Source organism: Gastrolobium bilobum, unplaced genomic scaffold, assembly GCF_033153095.1.
Source record: "Gastrolobium bilobum isolate Gb01-03AN ecotype WA unplaced genomic scaffold, APGP_CSIRO_Gbil_v1 utg6309, whole genome shotgun sequence".
In the NCBI taxonomy this organism is placed as follows: Eukaryota; Viridiplantae; Streptophyta; class Magnoliopsida; order Fabales; family Fabaceae; genus Gastrolobium; species Gastrolobium bilobum.
The window spans coordinates 613,384-630,690 of NW_026899052.1; the positions used below are offsets into that span (position 1 = coordinate 613,384).

At 32.7% G+C, this 17,307-nt stretch overlaps 2 protein-coding genes across 4 annotated transcripts; both read right to left on the minus strand.

Annotated features, from left to right (window-relative positions):
• LOC133286574 (probable receptor-like protein kinase At5g24010) lies at window positions 1–2,593 on the minus strand. Of its 2 annotated transcripts, none has more exons than XM_061484003.1 (2): window positions 1,753–2,593; window positions 1–1,650 (listed from the first exon to the last, which is right to left on the minus strand). In XM_061484003.1, the coding sequence occupies exons 1-2, from the start codon at window positions 2,529–2,531 to the stop codon at window positions 15–17; spliced, it is 2,415 nt and encodes an 804-aa protein (XP_061339987.1). In that variant the 5' UTR covers window positions 2,532–2,593; the 3' UTR covers window positions 1–14. The 2 variants fall into 2 exon arrangements, with proteins under 2 accessions (XP_061339987.1, XP_061339988.1); XM_061484004.1 differs by having other exon boundaries at window positions 1–1,878; window positions 2,217–2,387.
• A 1,534-nt stretch (window positions 2,594–4,127) lies between these two features.
• LOC133286571 (cytochrome P450 81E8-like) lies at window positions 4,128–15,760 on the minus strand. Of its 2 annotated transcripts, XM_061483999.1 has the most exons (3): window positions 15,730–15,760; window positions 5,963–6,813; window positions 4,128–4,995 (listed from the first exon to the last, which is right to left on the minus strand). In XM_061483999.1, the coding sequence occupies exons 1-3, from the start codon at window positions 15,758–15,760 to the stop codon at window positions 4,369–4,371; spliced, it is 1,509 nt and encodes a 502-aa protein (XP_061339983.1). In that variant the 3' UTR covers window positions 4,128–4,368. The 2 variants fall into 2 exon arrangements, with proteins under 2 accessions (XP_061339983.1, XP_061339982.1); XM_061483998.1 differs by lacking the exon at window positions 15,730–15,760 and having other exon boundaries at window positions 4,129–4,995; window positions 5,963–6,916.
• Window positions 15,761–17,307: the final 1,547 nt, after the last annotated feature.

Here is a 17,307-nt window from a genome sequence, read left to right on the forward strand (position 1 = left end):
AATGACTTGATATTCTATCTGGCGTCATCAATTTTCAACCGAGAGAAAACGGAATCCGCTGCACTATCGGATTCATTACCCCTCACAAAGGACAAGTCATCCACTTCACTTCGTGTGGAGAGTGAAGGAAAACGCCGAACATTGGGCAATTGAAGTGATGCAGAAGCACTGCTAGAACTATCCCCATGTGGCTCTCTATGTATTGCACCTCGCTGAAGCTGCAGCGCATACTCCAAGTCCCACAACACATCACCCATGGTTGGCCTATCACAACCATTGTCTTCTATGCATTTTTCTACTGTCTCACTAAATTTTCTGAGAGAGTTTTGATCTATTTGGCCCTTGATGGAAGGATCAATGATCACTTCCAGCATTCCGTTGTTTTTGCAAAACAATCCCAATTCAGCCAAGTTCACCTGCTCCCTTGGAAGTGATGGGTCAATGGCTGGTCTTGCACATAACACTTCCAGAAGAACTACCCCAAATGAATAGACATCAGATTTTTCTGTCAGCAGTTGCAACCTGAAATACTCAGGATCAAGATACCCAAAAGTGCCTTTAACACCAGTGCTGACACATGTTTGATGATCAAGAGGACCTGACCTTGAAAGGCCAAAGTCAGCAACTTTAGCCACATGGTTCTCATCAAGCAATATGTTGGTGGACTTTACATCACGGTGAATGACACCCCCAGTAGCTCCTTTGTGAAGGTAATGAAGACCCCTGGCAGCTCCAATACAAATTTCAAGCCTTTGCTTCCAAGACAAGCTTGGCAAATTCGTGTTGTACAAATGGTCTCTGAGTGTCCCATTTTCCATGTACTCGTAAACCAGTATCATCTCATTCCTTTCGTCACAGTACCCAATTAAGGAAACAAGGTGCCTGTGACGAATCTTGGACAAAACCATTATCTCTGTCTGAAATTCTGGAAGGCCTTGACCTGACCCCGGCTCACTTCTTTTCACAGCCACTCTCATCCCATTCTTGAGAACTCCTTTATAGACGTTACCAAAACCACCCTTCCCAATTATCTGCTTTGCATCAAAGTTATTGGTTGCCGATTGAAGATCAAGAAAGGAAATTTTCAGCCCAAGAAATGGGATGGTTCCCTCTGTCAATCTGCTGTGAGAACTCCCTCCTGCAGTGACTGGAATTGGCAACCAATCTGAATTTTCGATGGGCCTTTGATTCCTGAATTTAAGACACCAAAGAAACCCAACTACCACGACAGAAAGCAGGACTAAACCTCCAGCAACTGAACCCAGCACCACTGGAAGAAGATTATGCTTGGATTCGTCAAGGGGAACAATTATTTCTGATGAATCAATCAGTTTCATTATTTCAAGCCCGTTTAGAAAAGCATCCGGTCCATGAGCAGATGCTAAATTAGGTTCTACACTGATCTTTATGAGCCCAGAATCATCAGAGTGAACCACAATATCATAATAATAAGGTGCAGGCAACTGGTTATACACGTTTGGGTCATTCATATTGACCACCGTAACAAGGCTGTCATAAATGGACAGATTGAAGGTTGTAAGACCAGGCTGTATATTCCATAAGTCACAGAAATGAAGCCGAACAAGATGATATGTATTATTGTCCACAGGAAGACCCCAAGTTATGTTTAAAAGGTTAGAGCCTCCTGCACTGGAAGAATTGTTATTAATCACTTTAGCAGTTTGGTAGACTTCTCTTGGCGCAGTAAATTGATTTGAGTTTGGACCATCATAGTTATCATCTACATGGTACTTAATTTGACCCGAGTATGAACTATTCTCCGCGTTTCCTGGATTACTGAGATAACTATCATCTGGAAACCAGTTTCTCAATAAATTATCGTTGCTCCTTGTGACATTTTCTCCACCAACGTTAAGCCTGTGTTTGGTCTCCAACGCATGCGAGAGCAAGCCATTGTAACTAGTTAAGTTTCTCTGAGTGCCGTAAGTGAAACTTGAGACAAGATCGGAGATCAAATAGAGAGGGAGTACGAAGAGTTCTATAGCATTCACAAACGCAAATGATTGTGCCAGTGGTGTGAAAATGATTTTGAAGCTGCGGTCTGTGATTTTCATGAAAAACTCTTTTACTAAAGCAGAGTTGCTATTATTTTCGGCATTGAAATTTTGCAACAAACAGAACCCAGGAACCGAAACATTGAATATAGCCGAGGATAGGTTACTTTGGGAAGTGAAAGCAAAGAAATGGAGGCGTACCAGGTAGGTGCCGTTTGTGACGGTACTGAACTCATAATAAGATATTTTTCGAAAAATCCTTGCTGTTTGGTAGAGAGGAGAAGGCACTGATGACTGTGTGCTTTCTTTGTTGCTGCTGCTAAATCTGACTATTGGGTTTGATTCTCCAACGTAAACGTGACCACTTTCAGTAACATTAACATCTGACCCACAATTGATGAAGTACTTATCTGGGAGAGTGTAGCCGAGTGAGGGGAACAGCAGTGATGAAAACTGAAGAAGAAAAACATGCACGGACAGAGTGTTTTGAATTCTGAGGAGCTGAATGGTTGCCATTGTAAATTGGTGTTAGATGATTATTTTCGGCAATGAATATCTTATCTCTGATAATAGGGATATGGGACATGAATGACCAAGTGACTGAGATCAGTGGAAGACTTCAACACAGGTCAAGTCGTCAACTTTGATTTTTCTTTTTTCTTTTTTCTTTCTTTCTTAAAGTTGATTTATCATTTACCGGGTCTATTTGAACCAGCAAAAGCACGGACACGCTCTTTAGAAAAAAATTTGTGTGTCGGATACGTGTTCTACAGGGACAAGCTCGGACATGTGTCCGACCGATACGCAGTCAACATTTGGGGACACGCAGTCAATTCTCCAACACGTTCCGACACGTTTTTTGGACACGCGGTCAATTTTTTGGACACGCGGTCAACGCTAGGACACGCTCGGACACGTTTTTTTTTTTTTAAATCTTAATTTTATTTTGTTAACTAAATATAAAAGAAATAATTTATAAATTGATTTTTTTCTGTTATGAAATTTGACATGAAAAATTAACAAAGTACGAAAAATTATATATATTTATATTTATATTATGAAATTTAAATATTTGTTTGGTTATATGACTTATTATGGACTCTTATATGTATTAAATATAAATTATATTATATATATTAAAAAATTTATTTAATATCAAAACGTGTCCCAACGTGTCAAAATATAACATTTTTTAAAATTAACGTGTCGGCGTGTCGTGTCGTGTCCCGTGTGCGCGAATCATAGATTTGAACCATGAAAATTGAAAGGTCTTGATCATGTTAAAAGATTATTGGTTTGAGACTATTGACTATATGTATGGTTCGAAGATATGGTGTAACAATTTTGCAAACAAGAGGCTAATTCGAATTGCTTTGTTCCGAAGCAAAGACATCCATGACGGTTTGTCCTATTTAGATTCTCTTTCTTTTCGTTAATTTACAACTACATATATTAGAATTTCATTCCTACTAGCATAATTAAAAAAAAATAATTTATTGAATTGTCCAAGAGTGTACTCTAGGCAATCTTTACTTGGATTATTTCATTAATAACTCGTTAAAGTTGATTCGTAAACTCATTTACGTTTATATAATTATATTGGCTCGTTGTGATAATTGAGCAATGCCTATTCAGGCCTATAATTGAATGTATTTTAAACAATTCAAGTTTAAGCTTAAATTTACAGTTTGATAACAATTCAGTCGAGCTCAAAGTTCTTAGTGTTAGGCATAACTTAGCTTCATTTAATTCTTTTATATAATAACATTCAATGAACATTATGAGCGACTGATTTCACTACAAAGATGGTTAACTGAAAAGAAAACTAAAGGTACTAAGATTTTTTCATTTTAATAAGAAAGTTTAGAAGTAACTGAAGAACAAGGTAATTTTGCCCAGAAAAAGGGAAACCAGATGATGATGATGATACATACACATGTGATTTTTGTATTGTGTGTCTTGTTTTGTTTTTTTCCCCCAGAATCCTACAAGTTTGGCCGGGCCACAAAGTGCTCACAATAGGATTTAAGTTACCAATAAGTAAATATTTACAAATGAACACGTCATTGCATCCTGTAATTAAAATTTCATAAGCATTAGTTTGATTTGTATAAATACTAACATTTAAATTCAAAATCAAGCTTAAATTACATACAGGTTGGCCTGCGCATTGACACACCCCACCTATGTCCCATTTAACCCACCCCGCTTAGCAGCCCATAAAACAGCTCTGGTTGCCAACTTAATATGCTTATTTAACCACACATATGGTGTTTGAGTACACGAAAAACAGTGCATTGTGTACATTTTATTATACCTAGATCATATAACTGCTAGAAAACGATAATTTCACCTACATGTTTTCACCGGCTGTCTGAAAAACCTTGTTGATGATAGTTGGACGTGCTTTACACATGGCCTCTAAGGGAATCAGTTTCGGCGTTGTGGCCCCTTTTCCTTCAGTCATATCAATTTCTTTCTCACTTACTCGTTTCCACTGAAAACATTGAATCAATAACCCCAAAGTTAAACCTACGGTACGCTGCCCCAATCCTGCTCCAGGACAAGCCCTTCTTCCCAACCCAAATGGAATTAACTTATCTGCTTCCCCTTCTTTCTCAAATCTCTCAGGCTTAAATTGTATAGGGTCACTCCATAGCTGAGAATCTCTATGAATGGCCCAAGCATTAACCAACAAAATAGTGCCTTTTGGGACATTATATCCTCCTATGGTGCAATCTTTTGAAGAAAAATGAGGTGCCAATAATGGGAATGCAGGATGCAACCGAAATGTCTCATAGATAATATTTTGAAGGTAGGGAATTTTCGAAATGTCTGACTCATCTAATAGGCGATCTTGTCCTGTGTGAGTATCTATTTCATCCATTGCCTTCTTCAACACTTCTGGATGATTTAGTAAAGCAGACATTGCCCATTCTAAAGTTGTCGCTGAAGTCTCTGTTCCTCCGAGGAGCATAACCTGTGAAGTCAAATGAGTCAAAAAAAATAAAAAAGGAAAAAGTTCACCAACACCGTGTGGTTTGCTTCAAAATTACTTATGTTTCTGTGGTTTTTTTTCTATCACATATGTCCCTGTGATTTGCAAAAGGGTATGTTTTTTATCACATACGCCCATGTGGTTTTTTTATTTTTTACAAAGCACAGGGGCATATGTGATAGAAAAAAAACCACAGTAGCATAGGTGATTCTGACGCAAACCACAGCGTATATTTTGATTTTATCGGTCATGTTCCCAAATTTGAATATATTTACCATGATTATGTTAATGAAAATTAAGTAATTATTTATAAATTTCAACTGTGATAGTTGTATAAAAAAAATATGGGTTAAGAGTACATACTTTTAAAGGATACAACTCATGTACTTTTAATTTTTAATATTATATTTTATCAGTAAGATATAATTATAATATGAAATTGAAAAGAGATGAAAAAAAATTCATATTATAACTAGGGTTAGGATCATTTTACATCAGTTAAGTTACACTTTCAATCTTATCCGTTAATCCCACTTATATCTAAGGACTCTAATTTTTTTAGAAATATGAGCCATTGGATACAAGTGGATCAATGATCAAGATTGAGGAGCGTGAGACTTCAGGTAAAAATATTCTGACCCTTATAACTATATGTTACATTTAAGAGATAGTGTTAAATATTAAAAGAATACAAGTTTGTGTTCTCTAGAACACCAACCTTTTTCCCAAAAATATATTCACCAAAATTTTCATTTACTTTTAAGTCACTTTGCGAACTTGGTTATGTTAAGTCAAGAGCGTCTATTCCTCTTCCCCATATAGTTTCTTGACCATGAAATTGCAAACTCAGCTAAATATAAAGAAGGTAGCAAAAGATGGAGAATATATATCCAGAACAATAATCACAGCAATTCAAATATAAAGTAAAAATGTTTATAACAATAGTTACCAGAATAATCCCTTTGATGATTTGATCTGTATAATATTCAGGCTGTGATTGTTGCAGACTTAAGAGATGATCTATCATAGTATTAGCACTCTGCTTCCCACTGCGATGCTCATCAAGTAGTCCTTGTAAGAAAGCGTCATTTCTACTACTAATACTCTTTAGCCTTTTCTCCAAATTATCAAAATCGAACAACCTAAGAACACCCACGAATTCTGCAGGGTTGCTTGTCCCTCCAAATGATATAAGCTCTTTCATGAGCTCTCTGAATTTCCTCGCTTCTTCAACATCGGTCACATCACAATCCTCTCCATAGTATCTCTTTCCTGAGATCATTCTCATTATGATGTTAAACGTCATCTCTGAAAACAATGACTTCAGTTCCACCTTAGCAAAGTCCCTGGTCGAATCACGAGCTAGCTTTTGCACTATCTTCATGATCTCGTCCATTCTTATTCCCAAGAAGGAGTTGATACGGTGCGTCGAGAGGACCTCGAGGGAGATGATGCGGCGGAGGTTGCGCCAGTGGTCGCCGTAAGGGGCCACCGTCACGGCGGTGAAGTTGTAGCCGATGTGCTTGCCGGTGAGAAACGGTGGCCGGTTTGCTAGGATGGTGTCGTTTTGGGTGAAACATTCTTGGACTACGGAAGGTGATGAAACGACAACCACGAAACGGGAGCCAAACCACAGAGAAAAGACTTGGCCATGTTTTTGTGATAGGCGTTGGAAGGTGCGGTGGAGTGGGTGTTTAAGTTGGTGGAGGTTGCCGATTATGGGAAGACATGATGGACCTGGAGGAAGGTTCCTGAATCTTCTTGTTGGGAACAAGAAATTCAGAGTTAGAAGGAAAAGAACAGAGAGGAAGGTGTAATAGAAGAACGCGGTCATTTGATTGATTATTGATACTGGTTGTTAGAGCGATATTTTGTTTATTGATTCTGAGATGTATCAATGATTGCATGTTGTGCCTCATATAAATAGGGGCTCGGGTTAAGTTGGTCGTTTCACGGCACAGCCAGAAATAGATATTTAGGAGGCGCAATGAATTTTATTATTTTTTGGTAACAAAAGGCGCAATCAATTTTGACTGTGATTAAATCTGATTTGAGATTAAGGGGTTAAATTATCTAAACAAATAAATATTTGTGAATAAAAAAATTAAAAAATTATATTCACTTCTAAAGTTTATATAAATGTAAAGGAAACGAAGACATCTTCTAACCCCTCCCTATCAAATCTCATCTGCTTACATAGTCAATCTTTGTGTTTCTAGTGATTTCTGTGTACAATTGTGGATCCTAGCTTACGAGAATATCTTTAATGTTTACTGAATTTTTAGTACTAAACGATTGTTTGGTATTTTTTTTAAAGTGAAAAAAAATTAAAAATAAAGTTATAAATTATTTGATCATCATATAAAATTTTTAGCTTAAAAATAATTCAAAAGCAGTTCATTTTCAAAACATATATTTCAAAAAAAAATTGATACAACTTAAAAAAAGCTTATCTGGGAGCTTTTGTTTTTTGACTTTTTTTTTTTTGAGTTTTTATAAATCCCATTTGACTTAACTTTTATTTATAAGGAGAAAAAAAATAAAAAAACTCTCAAAAGCACGTAAGCAAACTGATGTGAAAAATTAATGCATGGGTCCAATTTGTGTGTATCACTATGATGTTTGGTAGAGTAAAAAAAAAAATTATTTCGGAATCACAATTATTAGAAATATGATGAAAAAGTGAATTTCTTGAGAAAGTTAAAAAAAAAAAATTGTTTACCGAAATATTATCAGCAAAATTGATTTAAGTTTCTCGAGTCTATGTTTGGTTGAAGGTAAAATATTAAAGTTGCTTTAGATGTCCCATGAAGAACCAGATCAAGAATGTGTGGTACGCGAGGTGAAGAAACGTTGTACGGAGGGGGAAAGAGAGAGAGATACGAAGAAGGAAAGAGTTATTTTTTTAATTTTAACCCATTTTTTCACTAATATTTTAGGGTTAGGTACTAATGCCAAAAACCGTTTAAATCCCCATAAACCTTCAAAAGATCGAATTTTTGGAGCGACCACGTAGTGGGGAGGGATTATCCAAATTCTCCCCGCACAAAACTTGCCATAAGTGAAATAAAAATCATTTCGACAGCACAAAAAATAAGCGTGAAAAATCAGGGATATTTTTGTAAACATTTTTGCACCCAAATTTTGTTTGGTTTGCCAGTAAAATCAAAATATCACTCCTTGGGTGATATTTCTAATTGGTATTCTGACTTCAATTTTACACACAAATCATAATTTTGGCTTTAATGTTTCTATAGTTAACGTAGATTTTATCTATATTTGCTCCCAAAATAACGTCATTTTGGGTTGAAAAATTAAAAAATGAAAATGAAAAAGACTATTATAATCCTGAAATAAATTATAATTACAAAAATACTTTAATTTCCGCTTCAAGACGCACATCATTTTGGGCTTAATGTAAATAAATTATTTACATTGATAGTAGAAAAAACAAACCCATCATATTTCCATGCAAATAAGTTTCCCAAGCAAATTTTTTTCAAACCCGTACCAAACATTATTTCCTTTGAATCCCATCTCCACCCGGACAACAAAATAAAAAACTCCTATCAAACACCCCTAAGATATTCTCCTTATCCTTACTTACCCTGAATTTTTTTCCTTCTTTTTGAAAGTTGATTGATCAACCTGAACTATTTTCAGCCGTGGAAATTGAAATGTCTTGTTTGCATTTAAAGATATGATTATAGGTTTGAGACTATAACGTCAAAGGAATCAAATCACTTTTCTACTTTTGTTGTGTTTATATTTATCCCTTTAATTAAAAAACAACGTTTTAATTAAAATAAAATTAAAAATAAAGAAAGAAAGTGTTGTTGTTTTATAAATACGACAAATTATTTTTTCTGAAATATTATTTTTAGTTGAAAAATAAAAAATGAAAAAAAACAAATAAGGAAGACATGTGATTTCTTCTTTTTTTTTGGTGAATGGGAAGACATGTGATTTCAATTCCTTCGTAGACATGGAACTTTGCTTGCCGTTCAATTACGACATTTAATTTACGGTCCTTCTTTTTCTTTTATTACCGCAATAAAAATAATTCTTTTGTCATCGATTATAATTATATATTTTAAAAAATACATAATTATAATATAAAAATTATTTTTTTCTTCACATCAGTCGATAACTTCTGAAAAAAAAAATTTAATATTATAATTATATATTTCTCAAAATACATAATTATAATCAATAGCAGAAAAAAAAAATCCAGCTACATAAGAAACAAATTTCTCTTTAATTTATCACATCATTCTTGCGAGGGAATATAGCCGAAGTGACATAGATTTCAGATGACAGATAAAATAACTCAATAACATATCAAATCATATATGCGTTTGGCAGTAGATAGTTTAATAAGGTAGCTGATCAAATGTTCACAATTTTAATGATAAAATTTGCAAAATAAAAAACATTTTAATTATTAATTATTAGTTAATTAATAAATAATTGAATTTTTAACATAAGATAATTATATTAAAATAAAAATAAGAGCCATTCCTATTATTTATAGTCACTCTTTTTTTCTAATTACACAAAATTCATTCTATTTCTTAAACTTCATACAAATCCCTCATATTTTATAATTGCAGTTCAATCCCCTTTATTATATTGAAAATTTGAAATTATTAGATACTTTGCTACCAAATTTTAAAATAAATATTAAAATAATATGAGAGAATAAACAACCAAGCAAGTCATAGTTTCATATCTTCAAAATAAAAATAGTCCTTTAAAATTTCATCTAGACCAAAAATATATACCAACGAAGCCAGTTGAATTAGGGTAAAAATTCATAACACGCTATCCTACGGATTACTTAGCAGCTCATATCTTATCACCACCTCACTTAGCCAATGATAGAAAGATGAAGACAAGTTTCCAACTAAGCCTCTATATATAATGTAGTTCACTAAGACATTCATAAACTGCTCCATCGTAATTCTTAGCCAATAATCTCAATTTAGGTTTAACAGTACATCCCAATAGAGGGCGGCCTCCCACAAAGCGTTATAGGTTATGAAGGTTACTAAAATGAACTAATCAAAAAACATATCAACTGAGTCGACACTCAAAGGCGATTTATTGAGTTTACAAGCACGTCATGCTGCACATAATAAATGGAAAGACTAATTAAGACCTAGATACATTCATCTTCCCATATTACTTAAAGCTCATTCATTTAGAAACTCGATCACTTAACATCTGAGTGTCTTGCAGATATCCACCCGAACCTATTCTAGTCAAATCAACCACTTGCGGGATCCAGGCTTCATCCTATGATATCATCCGCATATTATCTCTTAATCTTGAAGATAACCTTCAATATCAAAATATATCAATTTGGGCCAGATTTAATCATGTGTGATTAGACTAATTTCTTATCCTCTGATAAAAAATGTTACATAAAAAATTCTTTGAAAACTTAATCATGAGAACTCTTATCACATACTAATAATATGGATCAAAACTCATTTATTATTTTCAAATTTTCAAGAATTTAAGGATAAAAATAATAAAGTCTTAATTTCTTAAGACCTAGATCTTAGTAAAAATGTTACAAGAATTATATAATAAAAGAGGATTATCGTACAAAATTATACTTTGCGTAACATTAAGGAGAAAAAATCTTATTATTTTTCACATGAAGTATTTTCACTTAAATCCATGTATTAATAAATTTAAATTTTATTCTTTTATCATTTAATTTTCAAAAAATTAATCCTAGTAAATTAGTTTTGATCCATTTTATTAGTATGTGATAACAATTCAACTGATGGAGCTTTTATTAAATTTTCATTGCAACAATTTTATAGTATTTTTCCTTATTTAAAAATTGTGAAACAAACTATTATTTAGTTGTTTATTCTCTTGTATTATTCTAATGTTATTCTAAATTTTTTGTAATCTCTGTCTTTGATGATTTCAAAGTTTTACTAGAATAAAGGAGATTTAACTGTAATATATTTGTAAAATATGACGGAGTTTAGGTAAGATTTAAAAAATAAGTCTAGAGAGTGTTAAAAAAAAGAAAATAGTAGAGAGTTTTATGTGATAAGTCAAAATCAGCAATTAGTCTCAAGGGTAATATACTCATAAAGTATAAAATATTTTATATTGGGTATGACTCATACTTCGCATTCAGATAAGAGCTCTTGTTGATGCGGTTAATAGAAAGCCAACTGCGATCTCGTAGAGGCCTGATAACATTGTAAGCATCTGTCTTATTGTAATTTTATTTTTCTTAGTAATTTGAGTTTGGACTCACGAATAACCTGTAACGATTGGCAGTGAAGTGAATATAGTACGGATAAGCTGTATGTAGCTTACATTGGGTGGTGAACCAGGATAAATCTTCGTGTCAATTTTCTCTCTCTCTTTCTCTTTTTGTTTTAAATTTGTGTGTTGCACAAATTGTAGATTTGCAACATTTCACACACATATATAAGAGAATGGTTATATTTACAAATTCAAAGTTTACAAATTACATTATGTACTATGGGTAGTACATATTACTTAAGCATGTACTACTTATAGTACATAGTGTAGTTTATAAACATTGAGTTTATAAATATAACCCACACTTATATATAATTTAGAAATAAAACATTTTTATATTATACTCGTAAAATAGAGTGGAGTTCGTCTAATTTGATTACCTTATTATATATAACTTTAGAAAGGTGGGAGCCTGTTTGCATTGGTTTATAAAATTTTTTTCTTTTTATGGCTTCCTTATTTTAAAAGTACTTTTAATTATAAAAGTTATAGTTATTTAGATTTTTAAAAAAAATATTTGACTTTTGACTTCTGCTTATTTTAAAAGCTGAAATTTTTAGCTTTAAAAAAAAAAGTAAATTTTTGACCTTTTTTACGACTTCTGCTTTTTTTAAAAATATGCACCCAAACAAACTTTTTTCGAAAATTACTTTTTTTTTCTTAAAAAAGATAACTTTTGAAAGAAAAAAAACTTATCCAAACGAAGTTTAAATGCTTCAAAATTATGTCTTCACTTGGACCAGTCAGTGGTCATGCATTTCTTGTAATTGGCTTCTTAAAAGTCAGCAACGTCGCTAGGAGAGAATGACAAAACCAGTCAGCATATTTGAAAATATTTTTAACCTGGTGCCTGCTTATAATTAACGTTTTGTTTTTGTTTGGTGTAGTAAATTTTTTATAATTAATAATTTAAATTTGAATTCATGATTTCTTGATGATAAATTGTTCATTAAATTAATTTATCATTAAGTTAGAAGTATATATAACGTTGTCAGTTCCCTACTAGTTTCTTCATGTGCGTTTTAATTGTCTTCTAACTTCTTAGAGACGACTGAAAGAAAAGCTAATCATGGCAAATTTTCGAGTTTAATTGTTTGATCCTCTTATTTTAAGATCTTCTTGTTCTTATAAGTAGAAGCTAGGATTTAGAGAAAAGCTTTTATAATGAAAAAAGAAGAAGCCAAAAGTCAAAAACTTCTAATAGGAATTTTTTTTAAGCTCTTATCAGTCTTTCTTAAACCGTATGTTTTTTTTTTTAAATGAAGAGCTATAGAGATATGAAGAGAGAGGTTTTTCTTGAAATATATGTTTTTATACTAAAAATTTTATGTAATCACCGAACAACTTTTAGTTTTAGCTTAAAAGTAGTTTATAGTTTAAAAAAAAGAGAAATCCAAACACGCTCTTAGCCTTAGTTGGCCTACAATGACTGAAAATATTTTTAGTTCTACTCTTTTTTTTTTTTTTGGATATATATATTTTTTTAGTTCTACTCTAACCTGTGTTTTAACGCACAGTTGAAATGAGTAATTATGATACATTAATGTCATGTTACCAAAAGTATAAATGTTTGTTTAATAATTTTTAATAAGAATTCAGTTTTAATATAATATTTATACATAACGTTCATGCTATCATTCAATCATATGTTGATATTTGTTTAATAAATTTGATAACATTTTGAGAGATTAGCTCCTATTTATAGAGATGGATTAATAACATTTCAAAAGAGATTAGAGCAGTTGATTACAAACTTGTCAGAGGCTATAAATAAATTTTGAAAGGTTTTCGAAATTTGCCCATAAAGATGTTGGTTAATTGTAGACATGATTAATGAGAATAAATGTTCTAATGTCTCTATGATCATGTGAAAAATTTCAATTATTTATTGATAGATCAAACAACTAACAGTTAAAATGAGCATTTTCTCTTCTTTGTTACAAGTTATGTCGTTAAAATTAGGATCTGAATCCTCTCGTGTTAAAAAAAAATGACATAGTCATATGAAAAATCATAATCATTTAAAGGTGGATCAATGAAGAAAAATTAAGAGAGAAAAAATATTGAAATAGATAATTATAAAATCATAACCGTTGATTCATGTTTGTATGATTGTGATCTTCCTAATCATGTTATATTTTTCTTAATATGAGATGATCAATTTCCGTAAAATTATGAAAATTATTGATTTGTCAATGAAAGTTTATGTTTATTAAGAGAGACATAAACTGATCTATTCCTGTGATAAACTAATATAAAACTTTTGTTTAGAGAGGTGCACATGCTATGTTTGAAGTAAATGTGTAATAATATTATAAGAATATACTTAATTGATGCCATCACAAAAAAAATCAAGATGAGACATATTTCCAGCAAATCCGAAGATATGACATCCAATTGTCAATGTTTGAAGTGGAAGTTGTATTCATTTCCGTTAGATAGAAGGATGGTTAGACATAGTTTATGATATTTAATAGAAGGGAAAAGAAGTATCATTTTAAATAAGGGATAAATAAGAGTTATGTTGTAGGAAAAATAATTTGGTTATGTTAAGATAAGACAAAACAAAATCATTGAACAAAGTGTCTTATCATATTTTTTTATTATTATTATTTTTTGTCTTTTAGTGTTGCATGACATCATGTAACATGATAAAATAAAGACCCAATAAATAATATAAATTATGTTCTTTTAGGTGATTTACACAAAGTATGACCGGTCATACTTTGTGTAAATCTAAAAAATTACTTTTTTTTTCTCTTTTCTTAGTCACATTGTTCACGTTGATCTTTTTTTTCATATTTACACAAAGTATGACCGGTCATACTTTGTGTGAGTCACTAAAAGGACACAACTTGTGTCCTTTTAAATGACACACACCTTAATAGAAACACTTTTTAATGCGGCAAATTCAAAGAATATACATATTCATGCTCTCATGTAGGTGTGGGCATGGAGCTCATTTTTGGTATTCACGAAATACATGTTCCTTGTCCAAAAATGAGAGGGGAAAAAGATTGGGAGGAAATTATGAAAGAAGGAAGGGATTTGAATGGAAGAATTTTTTTTCATTTTTGGTAAAGGACCACCCAAATATCGGTGGCCCTAGATCACTTTAAAAAAATCTGTGAACATGGTTCAATTTTCTATTCCTAAACCCTAAACCAAACCGATTTTATTGTTACGAATTGATTTTAAGACTAAAAAATAAAATAAAAAATAAAAAAGCCAGTAGCTAAAGAAAAAAGAACCGGTTCGATTCTTTTGGTTCTTGAATTGGTTTAGACAAAATGGTATGGTATTTGAATCAATTTTATATAAAATGGTTCGATTCTTAAATTTGTTAAAAAAAATATAATTCTTTTGATGCAGTTTGGTTCGATTTACCACGCGATTTAGTTCTTTTGGATTTTTTGTATACCTTTACTCTCATGTTATAATTATGTGTGCTACTCTTACCATAAACTTGTATTGGTGTGTGGATCTTTTCGTATGGCTTTTTGGCTCTAGTAGTGTAAATTTTGAAACTACTTATTGATTTAAGTCTTTTGGTAAACTTATTACTAGTGTAATGCGAAAATACATGTACCCGGAGAGTACACATTAAGACGTGCATGGTAAAAAATTGCGTCTTATGTGACGATGAAAAAAAAAACACATGTTTCTTTACCGCATCTAAAACATGCATGGTGACAAAGACTCGTAGCATGCCTTGCGCGTCTCCAAAAGGCAATTAGAACATGGGCTGTCATGAGTGTCTCACGCTGCAATCAGAACTAGGGCTCACCCATAAACCTATTTGCTTATTTTCTAATAAATTAGTGATTGGTTTTTAGCTGTGTAATAACCTCCAACATTGTGGAGGATGGCGATGCTCTGGCCACTATAGGCTTGGAAAGAGCCAAATATGGGGATTTTTTTTGAATGGTCGAATCACAGCAACCCCAATTCCCCCTTCTTCATTATGATTCCTTTTGTACCTTGTCTTATCCTCTCTCTCTATCTCTCTTCCTTGTGATTCCTCCTTCATCATCGCCATCCATCTTTGCAAAAACCAAAACTCTACACTTTCTCTCTCTCAATCAAAGAGATTGCTTGACACATCTTTTTTAAAGTTAAAAGTTACTTTTAAATTAACGCTAAAAAAAAGAGCTTTAAAAATAAATATAAAAGCTATTTAATGATTATATAAATTTTTTAGCTTAAAAATTACTTAAAAGCTGTTCATTTAAAAAAAAAAGTTGATATAACTAAAAAAACTCCTCTTAGAAGTTTTTGGCATTTTTCTTCATTATAAAGAAAGCCTTTCTCACAAAAAAAGCTTTTTTTTTTTATTATAAGAGCTTTTGTAAAAACTTGTATGACCTAACTTTTGCTTATAAAGATAAGAGAAGTTAAAAAAAAGACCTTTCAAATACATACAAATAACAAGAGAGTGAATCTTCATGAAAATAAAATAAAAAATCAAAAGGGTTTTGTGGGATTTTGGTGAAACTTGAATGCTATGGTATGAGTTGGCCACTTACCTTGGCATTTGAGCTAATCATCCACTTTCGGAGACATGCAGGACATGTATGCACGATGATGTAAAGTAACAAGAGACGGTAGATGGTTCACTGGTAGGTGGTCAAACGATGGTGGTTCGCATGCCGAGACAAGCACAACAGTTGGTGGTTTGTTGGAAAAATCCACCAGACGACGGTGGTCAACGACGGAGGAGCGGTGGTCAACAAGTTTCTAACCGCGGTTTGCGAGAGAAAGCGCCGACAACAACACAGAGATGATCCAAGAACAAAAGTGACATCTGAAAACTAACAAAGAGGCAATATCAGGAAAATTTTTTTTGAAAAAGTTGATGAACAGTGGATTCACCGGAGAAAATAAGCGGATCAAGGTTCCTCTCGTTAGGCTCTAGATACCATGTAGAGTAACAAGAGACGAAATGAACATTGGAATAAATCTGTGTGTGTAATAGCATAAGGGAGGTTATATTATATATAGAACTACTGAGTATATATAACCTGAAATACATGATGTGGAACTAAGTCTACTATTTCTACTATATATATATACAACACACGATTTTTACCAAAATGCGTCATACCTCCACACACATTTTAGACACGATACCATGATGTTGGCGTTTTTGTTTGTCGCCACATAGAACACAGTTTCCAACCATGCGCGTCTTAAAGCATATTCTCAAAGTGCACATTTTTCCAATTATATTGGTAATTTAGTTTGCCAAAAGACTTAAATTGGTAAGTAGTTTCAAAATTTACACTACAGGGGTAAAAAAAACATGTTTACATACTTTAAAATATTGTTGATGAGTATGCTAGATAATGGTGGCCAATTGATAGTGAAGAAAACATTCCTCCAAGCATTTGTTCACATTTAACTCCTCATTAGACAGCACACCAAATGAAGGCCCACCAAAGTCAATAAGAATAAGGAATGAAATGGATTGGATGAATCATAAACTAAGTAAAGACGTTAATCTGCTTGGCATTCTGGTCTACATCTTCCTCATGCGCGGCTAGCAATAGGTGACCCCAATTATGTAAAATATCAAGTGAAATGATTAGGGGTGAAAGTGGGCTGGGCTGGGCCGAGCTTTGCCCCGTAAAGTCCAAGCATATGCCAAAAAATTTCAATTTGGCCTGGCCCGTTAGCATAGTATGAGTCCAACTGTTAGTCTGTCTTGGCCCATTTATAAAAAACAAATGGCCCGGCCCGGCCCGTTGGCCTGTTAAATTTTAACTTCGAAACAGACAATGAATCAACTTCACAAAATACTCAAATTATATTGGTAAAACAAAAATCACAATTTTAATGTACAGATAGAACCATGAAGCAGAACAATAACTCATCACAATTTGCATTTAAGTCACTGTCAAAAGCAAAATGCTCAAACTAAATAACATATATTTTATCAGATCCAACAAGCCAATTCATACTATGTAAATTAAAATAATTACAAGAATACAACAA

Bases quoted from the DNA above. Each gene is read 5' to 3' on its own strand.
- LOC133286574 (XM_061484003.1), bottom strand. From the start codon at position 2,531: ATGGCAACCATTCAGCTCCTCAGAATTCAAAACACTCTGTCCGTGCAT. The intron at 1,651-1,752 runs GTACCATGTAGA...CAATTCTTCCAG, and splicing joins TCATACTCGGGTCAAATTAA to TGCAGGAGGCTCTAACCTTT.
- LOC133286571 (XM_061483998.1), bottom strand. From the start codon at position 6,847: ATGACCGCGTTCTTCTATTACACCTTCCTCTCTGTTCTTTTCCTTCTA. The intron at 4,996-5,962 runs GTAACTATTGTT...TTGACTTCACAG, and splicing joins TCATCAAAGGGATTATTCTG to GTTATGCTCCTCGGAGGAAC.